General features: G+C 37.0%; 1 protein-coding gene across 11 annotated transcripts in view; it reads left to right on the forward strand.

Moving 5' to 3' along the window:
• Positions 1-15,371, forward strand: part of LOC138322812 (cadherin-23-like) — a 208,952-nt gene that overhangs the window by 179,268 nt on the left and 14,313 nt on the right. For all 11 annotated transcript variants that reach the window (XM_069266935.1, XM_069266936.1, XM_069266925.1 and 8 more), the window contains 15 exons: positions 399-639; positions 1,220-1,465; positions 1,684-2,211; positions 5,219-5,357; positions 5,719-5,928; positions 6,226-6,542; positions 6,667-6,973; positions 8,211-8,461; positions 8,563-8,751; positions 10,754-10,994; positions 12,170-12,516; positions 12,843-13,097; positions 13,847-13,935; positions 14,605-14,691; positions 15,143-15,211. In XM_069266935.1, coding sequence (XP_069123036.1) covers positions 399-639; positions 1,220-1,465; positions 1,684-2,211; positions 5,219-5,357; positions 5,719-5,928; positions 6,226-6,542; positions 6,667-6,973; positions 8,211-8,461; positions 8,563-8,751; positions 10,754-10,994; positions 12,170-12,516; positions 12,843-13,097; positions 13,847-13,935; positions 14,605-14,691; positions 15,143-15,211 — 3,516 coding nt within the window. The remainder of the gene's footprint in view (positions 1-398; positions 640-1,219; positions 1,466-1,683; positions 2,212-5,218; positions 5,358-5,718; positions 5,929-6,225; positions 6,543-6,666; positions 6,974-8,210; positions 8,462-8,562; positions 8,752-10,753; positions 10,995-12,169; positions 12,517-12,842; positions 13,098-13,846; positions 13,936-14,604; positions 14,692-15,142; positions 15,212-15,371) is intronic.

Genomic DNA, 15,371 nt, shown 5'->3' on the forward strand with positions numbered 1-15,371 from the left:
TCGAACCAGTTGTCCTACTCCCTGTATGTTGAGCGCTTAGCATGAGCCGAAACTATCACTTATGTAGACAGAGGACAGAACCAAGAACCTACCTCAGTATACCTCACAGGGACGAGGGCTCAACTAAAGGCCAAAAGCGAGGCGGTGTCAAGGGAGACGTTAGAAAATTAGTTAGGAAGGAGAGAAAGAATAAGATCCTTAATTTAGTCGCCTTTCATGATCATGCAATAGGGGCAGCATGTACAAATATCTTTGGGAAACGATATATATGAAGTATGTTTTAAAAACAAATAGTCAGATCAATAGTTACTGCATACAATGTTAAGATAAGAAAATGTGATTACACTTTGTCAAATTTTAAATGGACCTTTAAAACATCTAATCAAACTTGTTTTCAGATTTGACATCAATGAGAGGACTGGTGTCGTGACGGTAGATGGCCTCCTGGATCGTGAAACGGTCGAGGAATACTACCTTACAGTCGAGGCCAAAGATGGAGGAGGATTCAGATCTACAGCTGAACTACGTATAAATATTACAGACCGCAACGACATGATTCCCACATTCCGCCGTGACGAGTATTTCAGCAGCGTCAAGGAGAATAGTCTTCACTTCATACGCGGGCCTCTTTTTGTGGAGGTGTGTGTGACATAGTGATAATTTACACAGACATTAAGTACTTGTTAGTCCATTTGTCCACAATTATTCACATGCAATTTCGACATTTAAGCAAATATTATTTTCAATTTCTCAAAATGGTTTTGACGTTCGGTGCCAACAAGACTGTCTTCGGCTCTGCTGTTGATCAAGAACTGAATCCATTACATGTCGTGAGACCTGACATCTGTGTAACGTAATGATACAGACACTTCCGGCTGCATGATAAATTACTATCAGGATATTGATTTTCGTTTTTACTTCGCTTTTGAGAAAAACGTAGATGTTGCACAAATAACGAACCGCTCTTAATTGAATTGCCGTGTTTTTTTTAATAATATTTATAAGTTTAACTTAAAGTTATTTCATTGTCATTAATTATTTTGTTAATGATATTTTACCTCTAACAATCACAACATTAACAAATTCAGTATAATAGTTAAAATAATAAAAAAAAAATCCAATGTCAAATTCTTCATTCACTGTTTCTGATCTGTTATTTCCAATACTTTTTGTTGGAAAATGTAATTCATTCCATCAATCACTGGTTGTTATCCCCTAGGCATATGACGATGACCAACAAGGCACCAACAACAGTGAGATAAGGTATAGGATAGCAGACATTCCAGCTGGACTGGATCGTAACTTTACCATCAACAGTACAACTGGGGAGATAGTGGTCACTTCTCCGCTGGACTACGAAAAACTTGACCCAGCATTAAACGGCAAGGTGCTTCTCAGAGTAGAAGCCTACGACTTGGGAGAACCACAGAAACAGCGAACAATCCCTGTAACAATAGAAGTTGAGGTAGGTTGTGTTGCGATATGTGGATTCAAATATAATACTGAAACAATCAAATAAATTACTTGTGACTTAAAGTTAGCAGTACATCGGAAATAAGATAATAAATGAAAAAAATAGCAATATTTGGTGTCAGTGTCAAAAGAGCAGATACTAATGATTATTGAATGATGATAGCAAATCTGGGGTTAAAAAAGCTCATACCACATTTCCTTCATGCACAGGATGAGAACGACAATGCACCAATCTTTGCCCAGAACATTTACACAGCTGATGTGATGGAGAATGCGACTGAGGGTACTATGGTGATACAGGTACATGCCACAGACGCTGATGGCACTGATCTCAACCACCAGTTCTTGTATCGTATAGACAGTGGCGCACAGGACAAGTTTCGGATCGACTTTCAAACTGGTAACATTACAGTGGAAAAAGGAGCTAAACTTGACCGCGAGACCTTGGCTAACTATACATTAATTATCTCTGCTACAGACAGAGGAATCAAATCCCTGGTGCAAAAATGTGAGGTCAAGGTCACCATTATTGATGTTAATGATGAACTGCCCGTATTTTATCCATTGACAAAATCTGTAAGTGTCCACGAAGATGCTCGTCCAGACGAACTTGTCACTCGTTACCCTGCCACTGATGCTGATGTTAATCATCACTTACGGTACAGCGTGATTCCTGGTTCTGTTCGGGCTGTCGACGAAAACAGTCAAACGGTGGATATTCTAGCACACAACATCCAAGTAAGAACTTATAATGTTATTCATTCTTACGGCAGTAATTATCAAAAACTAAAATACATACCTCTAAAAAACTTCACAAATCAGATCACTTTGTATACAAATACCGAGTATACCCTTTACATGTTTTATTTTCTATCGATGTTATTGAACCTTTGTGTGCTAATACTTCCCGTTATTGGCATCAGGATGACCTTTTGGTAAACCCCATCCCATTCTAGATTTATGTATGAGGATGACCTTTTGGTATACCCTATCCCATTCTAGATTCATGTATGAGGATGACCTTTTGGTATACCTCATCCCATTCTAGATTCATGTATGAGGATGACCTTTTGGTATACCCCATTCATTCTAGATTCACATATCAGGATGATTTTTGGTATACCTCATCCCATTCTAGATTCTTGTATGAGGATGACCTTTTGGTATACCCAATCCCATTCTAGATTAATGTATGAGGATGACCTTTTGGTATACCCTATCCCATTCTAGATTCTTGTATGAGGATGACTTTTGGTATACCCTACCTTCTATTCATGTATGAGGATGACCTTTTGGTATACCCTATCCCATTCTAGATTCATGTATGAGGATGACCTTTTGGTATACCCTATCCCATTCTAGATTCATGTATGAGGATGACCTTTTGGTATACCCTATCCCACTGTAGATTAATGTATGAGAATGACCTTTTGGTATACCCTATCCCACTACCTTGATTACCCTATACTGTAGATTAATGTATGAGAATGACCTTTGGTATACCCTATCCCACTGTAGATTATGTATGAGAATGACCTTTGGTATACCTATCCACTGTAGATTATGTATGAGAATGACCTTTGATATACCTATCCACTGTAGATTATTGTATGAGAATGACCTTTGTATACCTATCCCACTGTAGATTAATGTATGAGAATGACCTTTGGTATACCTTATCCCACTGTAGATTAATGTATGAGAATGACCCTTTGATATACCCTATCCCACTGTAATTATGTATGAGAATGACTTTGGTATACCTTATCCTACTGTAGATTATTGTATGAGAATGACCTTTGGATACCTTCCACTGTGATAATGTATGAGAATGACCTTTGTATACCTATCCACTGTAGATTATGTATGAGAATGACTTTGTATACTCACTGAGTTATTATGGAATGACCTTTGTATACCTATCCCACTGTAGATTAATGTATGAGAATGACCTTTGGTATACCCTATCCCACTGTAGATTAATGTATGAGAATGACCTTTGGTATACCCTATCCCACTGTAGATTAATGTATGAGAATGACCTTTGGTATACCCTATCCCACTGTAGATTATTGTATGAGAATAACCTTTGGTATACCCTATCCTACTGTAGATTAATGTATGAGAATGACCTTTGGTATACCCTATCCCACTGTAGATTAATGTATGAGAATGACCTTTGGTATACCCTATCCCACTGTAGATTAATGTATGAGAATGACCTTTGGTATACCCTATCCCACTGTAGATTAATGTATGAGAATGACCTTGGTGAGAATGACCTTTGATATACCCTATCCCACTGTAGATTATTGTATGAGAATGACCTTTGGTATACCTTATCCCACTGTAGATTAATGTATGAGAATGACCTTTGATATACCCTATCCCACTGTAGATTATTGTATGAGAATAACCTTTGGTATACCCTATCCTACTGTAGATTAATGTATGAGAATGACCTTTGTATACCTATCCATGTAATAATGTATGGATGACCTTTGTATCACCACTGTAGATTATGTATGAGAATGACCTTTGTATACCTTATCCACTGTAGATTATGTAGAGAATGACCTTTGGTATACCTTATCCACTGTAATTTGTATGAGATGACCTTTGGTATACCCTATCCTACTGTAGATTATGTATGAGATGACTTTGTATACCCTATCCTACTGTAGGTATGAGAATGACCTTTGGTATACCTATCCCACTGTAGATTCATGTATGAGAATGACCTTTGGTATACCTTATCCCACTGTAGATTATGTATGAGAATGACCTTTGGTATACCTTATCCCACTGTAGATTATGTATGAGAATGACCTTTGGTATACCTTATCCCACTGTAGATTATGTATGAGAATGACTTTGGTATACCTTATCCCACTGTAGATTATTGTATGAGAATGACCTTAACATCCACTGTAATTATGTATGATAACCTTTGTATACCTATCCATTAGATTCATGTTGAGAATGACCTTTGGTATACCTATCCACTGTAGATTTATGTATGAGAATGACCTTTGTATACCCTATCCATTAGATTATGTATGAGAATGACCTTTGGTATACCCTATCCATTCACTTGTATAATCCACTGTAGATTATGTAGAATGACCTTTGGTATACCTACCTACCATTATTTTGTAGAATGACCTTTGGTATACTTATCCACTGTAGACATGTAAGAATGACCTTTGGTAACTATCCCACTGTAGAATTGTGAGAATGACCTTTGGTAATGACCTTTGTATGAAATGATATACCTTATCCCACTGTAGATTCATGTATGAGAATGACCTTTGGTATACCTATCCTACTGTAGATTCATGTATGAGGATGACTTTTTGGTATACCCTATCCCATTCTAGATTCATGTATGAGGATGACCTTTTGGTATACCCTATCCCATTCTAGATTCATGTATGAGAATGACCTTTGGTATACCCTATCCCACTGTAGATTAATGTATGAGAATGACCTTTGGTATACCCTATCCCACTGTAGATTAATGTATGAGAATTACCTTTGGTATGCCCTATCCCATTCTAGATTCATGTTTGGTGGTATACCCTACCCATTTCTAGATTCATATGTTCATATGGAGGCACGTACATTACTGGGGTACATCTTTCAAAAATATTAACATTTAAATTGCTACAGGTCTCTAATAACTTTTCTTCTTAAGATGATAATACCTGAGTATTCGAATTATTGAATTATGATTTAATTTCAGAATTACTTTACGGTCCTACCTGATACAGGCGATGTGGTGGTAAAGTCGACCCTCGATCGAGAAGTAGCCGAGAGGGTCGTGATAGAAATTCTTGCTGAAGATCTCAATGCGTGGCATCCTTCTGTACAAAATGCTACAGGTATAGAGTATTATTCTGAAATATAAAACAACAGATTATGCCAATTAAACCTCAATGTTATTGAAATATACCTGGTTGGTTTCTTAATTTTTATATTCTGGAGTATTGTCTTGATCATCTTAAAATTCTAAGATCACAGACTCCAAAATGAAGTAAATAATGTATCAGCTTACTGCTCATTATAAAGATATGTTTTAGTGAACGTATGAATAAATAAATCATTGCCGATATGTTTTGTTTCTCCGTCTGAAATGGTAAATAGTTACTTAAACAGTTACTTAATGAAGGCCATTACCTTTAGCTCTAGCTTTAACTACAGGATATCCATTCAAATTATAATGAGGCGTTCTTAATTTAACAGCTATACTGACCATTGACCTTATTGATGTCAATGACAATGCTCCCAAGTTTGTTCCAAGTGACGTGTACAAGGTGAATATATCAGAAGGGAGGGACGTCAATGACTTTGTAACCATGGTGATCGCTACTGATGCCGATAAGAATCAACAACTGCGATACGTCATTGGAGAAGACATAACTGGCTCCTTTAAAATATCGGATTCAAGTGCAGGTAAGTTTCAGATTGGGATTGAAATTGTACTTTCATTATTATTTGTTCAGATCAAAGGAGCCCTTCTCAGCACTCATATTTGTTCGGCTTATATTAAAAATTTAGGAAAATAGTTGTCAAAAGTCAGAATTTTATTGATTAATTGAAACCATCTGGGTTATTCATATTGCTAACTAGAAGTAACCATTTTGGTAACAGAATGATGAATTATAAAAAAAAGTTACTTATTTACTTGATACATCATGTGTTCATTGATGTAATTTGCAATCGAACCAAGTTACCATCTTTGTTATACAGGACAGATTTTGTTGAAAAAGAAGCTTGACCGAGAGACAGCTGACACACTGGAGTTTAAGGTTGTTGCCATTGACAATGGCTCTCCTTCACCAATGTCATCCACAGCTACTGTCACTGTGACTGTGATTGATATCAACGACAATGCTCCAGTCTTTCTACCACATGTCAATGTACTACGTGTACCAGAGGATGCTAGCAATGGGACAATCATTGCCAAAATTAATGCTTATGATGGTGATACAGGAATTTTCGCCAAAGTCTTCTACGAAATGAAGGTTTCACCAGACGATCATAACTTCAGTATCAATGATACAACGGTAAGCCATATTTACCTTCGTCGTATATTTTGAAAGCTTATAATTTTTTTATCTTCATAACATATCACCTAATGTTAATATACGGAATGGTTATAAAGCTTCTTGACCCGTTGGTCCATTTTAGGGTGAGATATCGGTGGAGGCTGGCCTGGACAGAGAACAGAGGCTAACAGGTTATAATATAGAAGTGACCGCTACCAACAGCCTTGACCCAGATAACCAGTTGTCCAGCTCCACTGGCATCATACAGATTGATCTGCTGGACATCAATGACAACAAACCAGATATCACTAGCACCCAGGGTATCCTAAAATCTCTAAAGGAAGACGAGAACATCGGTACAGAAGTATGTCGTATCCAGGCGCAGGATCCTGACCTTGGCGTGAATGGCACTGTAACCTTCAGTCTGACCGGGGATAGCAACACAACTGGTAAGTTCTACTGGTGGAACCAGAAAGTTTATTATTCTAGCAGTGATAATAAATAGGATTCAGCGACATTATGATATAAACATCAGTTGAACATCTTAGGGAAGACAAAGAATACATTCGTATAATTGACTAGAAATATTCCTCACAACTTGATCATCAAACCTCTTATGGCACACAGACTAAGTATGTTTTACTTACAGCATCAAGGCTCCATCACATATAGGTGGGTAGGCTATTGAAACCATTCCAAGTCAAACATTCCAAAAACACTCTGATAATATATACGAGTTAAAGGTAGGTTTCGCCCAATGAAATATAAAGACTACGAAATTGAAATTTATCCTATACATAGATATAATCTTCAGATCATTTTCAATGCATACAGCGAACAATATGGGTGGTCAGTTGCCTAGCTTGACCAGGAAAATACTTCTCTAAAAATAGAGCGAAGTCAAGCTTTACATAGAACATGACGTATTTTTTCCAAAACGAGGCCGCAGCAACAAACGGAAGCGTGCAACAAAATGTCAGATAGAAGTGACAGTCTTGCCACGGCATGTTTAGTTAAAAAAAACAACAACAACAAATCGAAGTGCGAGGGACTGTTTATACATATCATATAATCTAAAACACTTCATCTTACTTACATACGCTCGCTAACTTTGTACACCAAATATACATGTAGTTAGTCTGCGGCTGTTTGTGCGCTGGCATATGTGTTGAAATTTAACTCACCACGTGCAATGCCGTTACACGAGTCCCAACAGATCCCGGCAAGTTCCGCTTGAGATGCGGCTTCTGTTTCTTCTATTGCTACATGCCATCTCTGAATTTAAATCCCTATAGATATCCTAGGGTGCTACCGAATCCATTATAATTTCCTCCACTTTGTTGCCGATTCAGATATATTTTTTTTCATCTTTCACACTTTCGTTCAGCCATTTTGTTTACTTTTAGTGCGTGACAATGCGCATGCGCCAAACTTCGACAACGCAATCCATCGCAGCTTCATTTGCATATTATTTTGTCTGGCGGACACCGTAATAAATCAAGGATTTCCTTCAATGTTGTATTCAAGACACATTTGTTCAATCTCAAACACATAAAGAAATTAAATTGAGATATTTTAATATGTTTTTTTCATCTTTTCTTCCGCTTATCGCATTTCACAAAAAAATGTTTATTTTGTTGGGCGAAACCTACCTTTAATATATAACAAAATACATGCTATTTTCAGGTGGATTTGAGTGGTTTGCTATGAATACGGTAACAAATACAGCCACAGGACAAAATGAAGGAGTGATGACACTCCGTGAGAGTATACTGGACATGGTTGGAGAGTTCTACGTCACAGTGCGAGCGTCAGATCTTGGAACCCCAACTCAGTTCTCTGAGAAACAACTGGAAATCAAAGTAAAAGATGTTAACCGCGACCAACCAACATTTGTCAGGCCTGCAAGGGATAGTGAAGTTGTGTTTGTTAAAGAGGTTGGTATTTCTCCATACTCTCGGTATACATTATAATTGTCTCCGTATTTTATTTTCTTGATTTATCATTATTATGCTTCACTACGTTTGTTTGGCTATAGGAACAAGAGGGAGCTCATGTAATGACTGTGAAGGCCATTGACAATGACCACGGCGAGAATGGACGTGTACGGTACAATATATCGAAGGTTAATGATTACATCTACTTTAAAATGGATGAAGACTCTGGCCTTCTGACCATTAACGGCACACTTGATAGGGAAGATCCTACTCACCAGGGAAAATACCAGGTATTCATAATATTTAATGATTTGTTTCCTCCGATTTTTTTCATTATTAAGCAAATAGTTACTACACGCTCCAATCGTCTTTTTCAAAGTCAACTTATCTTTATTTTGATTTTTATTACCTGCTGGTATGGCGTTAAAATTGTACTTAAATTGTACTTCTTGTCCCTATTGCATGATCGTAAAAGAGGACCAATTTTGGGATCTTACATTTTCTTTTCTTCGTAACCGACTTTCTTTTTTTTCTGACGTCTCCCTTTACACTGTCTAACATTTGGCCTTGCGTTAAGCATTCATCCCCAGGGGTTTCATTATCTTTCAGGAGAGGTGGTACAATTGCAATTTCAGGGTGTACTTTTCTATTCTATCTGTATGCTATCTAATGTAATTTAGCCCAAATCAGACGGTACCACAGCCAGGTTTAACCGGCAAAAAGTACCGGGTACTGCCTGCATAACGAAACCCCTGCATCCCTGTGATAAAGGATTTTGGTTCTGTCGCTTGGCTAAGACACCATAGACTATGAAATAGGTCGTTTTTGAATGGGGTGTGCTGTTCGGTGTTTTCATTGAGATGTCACTATCAAAGGACAAGAGTGAGTTTCACTTCACTATTGCAAGGAGACAACAGGAATATAATGCTGCCTCACAACACACAGACGTGCATATACGTAACATTTGCTAGCAGGTAGGGGTTAAGACTTGTACCTGCTGCCCATTAATACATGATTGTAAAAGGTGACTAAATTTATGATATTATTTTTCTCCTCTTCCTTACTAGCTTCATTCTAATGACTGCCTCACTTTTGGAAATTAGGCGCTCATTCCTGTGTAATATGCTCGAAGTTCTGTTCCCTGGCTGAGATGCAGGAAAGTGTATAAAAGTAGTAGTTGGTGCTCCTACTGCTTAGCGCTCTGCATTTAGGGAATGGGACGGCTGGTTCCCCTGTTGTCATTAAAATGCGACCGAGTGGGGTGTGTTGCTTGGTGTCTTCGACTGCATGCTTCAGTTACACTATACAAGAAGACACAACACGAATATACTAGAGCCTATCAAAACATTCATCTCGCACTACATACATGCTACACACCGCATACATGGAAGGCCGTCCTTACATGACCCTAGCTTTAAATTCATGTAGGACGTTAGTTAAGCAAACGAACAAAACACTTGCTTACAGTAAAATCCCTAGAAAATGTGAAAGTTTGTTTGATTAAGTAACGTCCTATTTACAGCTATAGTCATGTAAGGACGGCCTACCATGTATGCGGTGTGTTGCGTGTATGTTTTGCGAGGTGCGTGTTTTGGGAGACTGCGGTACGTATACCATGTTGTGTCTTGTATAGTGGAACTGTTTTATAGTGCTATATCACTCAAGCATGCCGCCGAGGACACAAAGCAACACACGCCACTTGGTCAGATTATACAGACAACGGGCGAACCCGTCGTCCCACCCCCTGTATGCAGAGCGCTAAGCAGGAGCATAAACTACCACTTTTATAGACTTTGATGTGTCTCGACAAGGGGACAGAACCCAGAGCCTTTAGTCACAGGAGCGAACGCTCAACTTAAGGCCAAAAGTGAGCCGGTGCCAAGCGAGGCATTAGGATAGATAAAGTTGGTTAGGAAAAGATAAAGTCCTAAATTTAGTCGCCTTTTTGCGATTATGCAATAGGGGCAGCAGGTATAATTCTAACTCCCTACCTAATGGGAAAGTATTCAAATAGTTTCTTCTTTGTAATATTCCCCCTGACACAGTGATTTTGGCCTGCAGTTCCAGGTAGGGCCTTAGAATGTTATCTTCTGCCACATAAGGAAAAAGACAACTAAATTTGAGATATTAATTCTTAACGCCATGTCTGTAAAATTTTACCTGCTGCCTCATCCATGAAAAACGTCTACATTTGGAATGTTAATTCATTACTCCTTGTTTTACACCGCCCCAATCATGGTAATCACAATGTTTGATTTAAATGTCTACCCCTGACGTTTGCTTTTGTTAAAGATAACAATCAACGCCTACGACAATGGGTATCCTAAGAGCTACATCATGCCTATAAACCTTATAATCCAACTGCTCGATGTCAACGACCAAGATCCCGTGTTTGAGAGGATTCCCAGTATGGAGCCATTCGTCCTAGGACCAGTTCCTGAGGAACAATCAGAGGCTTTTGTCGGATATGTTAATGTTTCCAAAGACGCAGATACTGACGCGAACTTCACCAAAACATGCTATCACCTTGTGGGTAAGTTCTCTGTTAATTTTTCTTTAAACTGTTGTCTTTTCGCAATGTTTTCCTCCATTACAACATTTTATCAACTTACTGTGACCGTCATATTAAACAGTGTATGATTGCAAAAGGATTTCACCTGGATACGCACGGTGTAGGCCTAGTAGTTCTTCGTAATATATATTTTACAGCAATCATCTTCACTATCTTTACCTCATTTTCCATTGTTACATTGGTATGAACAGACTTTGTAGCAGTTATCGTTTATAATCTTTAATTTTTGTACAATCCAGTAGACTACTACATATTTAATTTTCATCTGTCAGAATGTATGGAGTGGAGACACACTTCTTACACTTAAACTGTATAGCATACGACGTTCATTACTGTGGAACCTTCCTTGTTTTCCTGGTTTAATTTGTCCCAACAAAACTAAACTGAAAAAAAGGCAAGAGCCCTGCAATTAAATCGAATATACCCTCCTGAAACATTGTATGCAGGAGAGGCCGTTCTTACATGATCGTAACTGATAACTTGACAACCAACAGAGTAGATAGAGCTAAAAGAGAATTAGGTAACATATATGCAATTTATTAGATGCTTAAATCATAATAAATCACATGAAAAATGAAGTATTACAAATGTTACTATGAGGAAACTTCGAAGTGATTAATAATGTGTACCTCAAGAAAGTTTTAACCTTTTTGAAACTAATACAATAATTAAACTGAACATCTTGCAGGCTAGCAATTTCAAAAAGCAAATGTTCTTATTCTAATTGCTGCTAAGATGTCAAATTCTAACTCAATTTCTTTGTAGTGAAGTTTTGAGAATTAGGCGAGATTCTACACAATGCTTATATGGCTTTCTCTTTCTTCAATCGCTCTCTCGCCTACAATCTACAGAGTTGTCAATTAAATTCAGAGAATAATTACTTTACTTAACACTTAAAATAAACCATGGCTCCTCAAGGATTTATACAGTAGTTTTTAAAGGCTTTTCCATAACTGGAAATAATTTAAGAAAATATACTTGTGAAATTTAATTTGTCAAAGCCATGTTTTATTTGAATAAGCTTGAGCTTAATTTTATTAGGATGTTGGAAGTTTGCAGGAACCATAAATAAGATGGCAGTTTATTCTTTTGTATGTTACCAATTACCTGTATATTGGACTATGACATTCTTACAGGAGGCAGCATGATGGATTATTTTCACCTCAATGTGACGGGAGGGCTTTTCATAAAAACAGCAATCGACAGAGAAGGAAGACTTCATGGCCAACCGATCGACACGATTGATTTGGTTGTCTGGGCAACACCACTTTGTTACGTAGATACAGGTGTCACCACTAGGAGAAAAAGGTCAACCAATTTACATTTTGCGCCTTTGGAATATGACCCTAGAAATACAACTTTGTTGTGGGTGCAGGTTAAGATCGGCGACATCAATGACCATGGTCCAAGGTTTAAAGAATCTGTTCTCAGTATTGGCGTCAGTCGTAAAACGCAACTCGCAGAAATCATCTACAAACTACACGTAAGTGACAATTACATTGTACTTGCGGTACAGATAAGGATGGTATTATCATGTTAATACATTTGATATGTTTTCTATTCTGAATTTGATATAGTTTGAGAGTTCAACTTTATGAAAAAAGTGGAATCATTGTCAGATGAATTTGGAAATCTGATCAATAGGAAATATGTATAATAAGGCAAGTTAGACTCCAGATAGGTCGATTCTGTTTTTGAATGTATTAACCAGAATCCATAACATTGTATGCCTATTTTAGGACTCAAGAAAAACACAGTTGTCTAGACTAAGGAAGTCTACTAACATAAAATGACTTAAATACTTTCTAGAATGACGTAATTGATGAAGACATTGGCAAAAATCGAGTACATCGATACCACATGAACAGTATCGTATTCCATCCTTACGCTGGCAGCTCTAGTCAGCCCCAGGCTACAGTCAACGCTTCTTTCTTCCTCTTCCCTAACAATGGCACCATAAAGACCAGCACCTACTTCCGGTCAGATCTGTCCGGATATTACCTTATGAACGTGTCTGTCATGGATACGGTGGCGCCCTTCTATTCCAGTAACGCAATGATACGGGTAAGCTCCATCAGAACATATAAGGAGAGATAACAACAGAAAATGCATTCAAGTAGTAAAATACATTGATGTTGTATCGGAGCTTTTCTCTAGAATTTGTTTTATTATATTTCAACTCCTTAGAACAGTTCCTTGTATGATCATGGCTGTATATTTGGCACCAACCTCATATTCGTATATATATGCCAAAATGTCTATATGAGAGCAATAAACATTTTTGCAGAAACAAAACAATAACGATATAATTTTTTTTACAGAAGATTAAAAGTTTTTAAACGCATTGAAAAGTAAGATGTTTCATGATCACGGTTATGAAGTTAAGGAAGTGTATATTATATTCAATGTTCATCGACAAAATCAGTCATAGATGGCAGACATGAAATAGTGGTGACGAACTGTGCTGTGTTAATGTCCTTTAAACTGTTCGATATATAAACGGGATTAATATCATCAAAGGCTTACTAAACTGATCATTATTATATTTAACTGATAACTACCATCGCAATGTCTGCCTACAGACGTTTATTAGACTTTCATGCTAAAGATCCATGGTGCACTTTTTCACATCTGATGAAAAGATTATATAATGTAATTTGACTGGTAAAGAAGTCTGTCATTTTTTATGTAATTCGTTTCCTTAAATCGCATTTAAAGATGATGTTCAGAACATCATAAATAACTTTATAATACATAATTTTCTTGCTGCCTTTTAAATATAAGACAATTAATTGTGGTTTATTATGTTTCAGATATCCTTGATCAACGATAATCAGAGAGTCAAAGTCATTTTCAGGAATTCAGTCGAAGAAGTCAAAAACATTTCCTCGAGGTTTAGAGAGTAAGTATCCGTGTCAAGATGCATTAAGAAGCATTGATATACTATTATAGATGTAGCATAAACGTAGAAAGATAATCATTTTCAGCTAATATGTAAGAAATATATAATTACGCTGTCGTTAAACCTTCCTTAATGGGGTCATTGATTTATGCATGAATAAATGCACCAAACAGAGCATTGCTGTTTGTAGTAACAATATTTGATAAGTGGTTTGTCTGATGTATAACATCACGAGAGTGATCGTGTTAGAGCTGCGTCTCTATACATACAGCAGCTGTGGACCAGTCCTCAACACACCAGGAATACCTATATCTATCTCATTAAAGGCATTTGGGTAGCATACAATAAAACATGACATTTTGTGGGTCTTTCCTTTTGTGGTTTGGATCAAATGATTTCTTTGTTGGTAGCAATAATCGTCATCACTTTAAAAACTAGCTATGACAACAGGAACTGTGAAATATTTTTCACGTTTTTTAACAGTACAACCAGGAACACAAAGAATATTTTATGTTTACATTTCATGTTATACAGAAAGATTTTGCTTTTTAAATTTAATACGTGTTAGGTCGTATTATAAAAAAATGTAATTAAGTTTAGAACAATATCCACATACACAAGAGATATGTATTAGATATGAATATAAGATGATTCGCTGCCATTTTACAGTGATCTGGAGAGAATAACTGGGTACAGAATAGTTGTTGATCAAATACAGACTCATGAAAACTCACAAGGCAAGCCAGAAGTAGACAAGTAAGTTACCTGACTATCATTGGTCACAACTGAGAATAACCTTCTTAGTTTCTTTTGTGTTGTAAATCCTGTGCATTGCTCTCTGTTTAAAATAATCAACAGACATCAAGGAAATGTTCAGCTTTGTGTATGCTTAGTGCAGGTTCAAAATTGCTATACTGTGTTTTATTTCAACTCGTAACAGTTGATAGTATGCATTGTAGCATCGTATGGTTTGGTTCATGTACTGTAGTAATGATAGCCTAGCTCATGCTGTCACAAGTATTACTATATTTAAAGCTCTGGAGTATGACGCTGTTCATCCAGTATTTGTTTTAAATTATCTGCCAGTATATTTCTTCTGTTTTGATATGTGTCAAAAGTATTGTAGGGTGTGATTTTTGAAAGAATGTGTCTCACATTCACAAAAGTACAACTGACATTAAACATAAATTGTCCTATATTTTTACAGGACGGATATGTTTATACACGCTGAGGATAGAGCTACAGACAAAATAATAGAGCCTGCAGAATTGTTGAGGTACGATTTAGCCAGATAAATATTTCCAAAGTTTTACGTAACATAAAAATGTGGTATTGTATCAATTTCCTAGTGTATATAATATTAGATGGTCCCATTGTTGGTTACGCCTAACGTAGTATATGTATTAACATCGACGTCCATTAATTGAGGTGTTTCG

This window comes from Argopecten irradians, chromosome 5 (genome assembly GCF_041381155.1).
Source record: "Argopecten irradians isolate NY chromosome 5, Ai_NY, whole genome shotgun sequence".
Classification (NCBI taxonomy): Eukaryota; Metazoa; Mollusca; class Bivalvia; order Pectinida; family Pectinidae; genus Argopecten; species Argopecten irradians.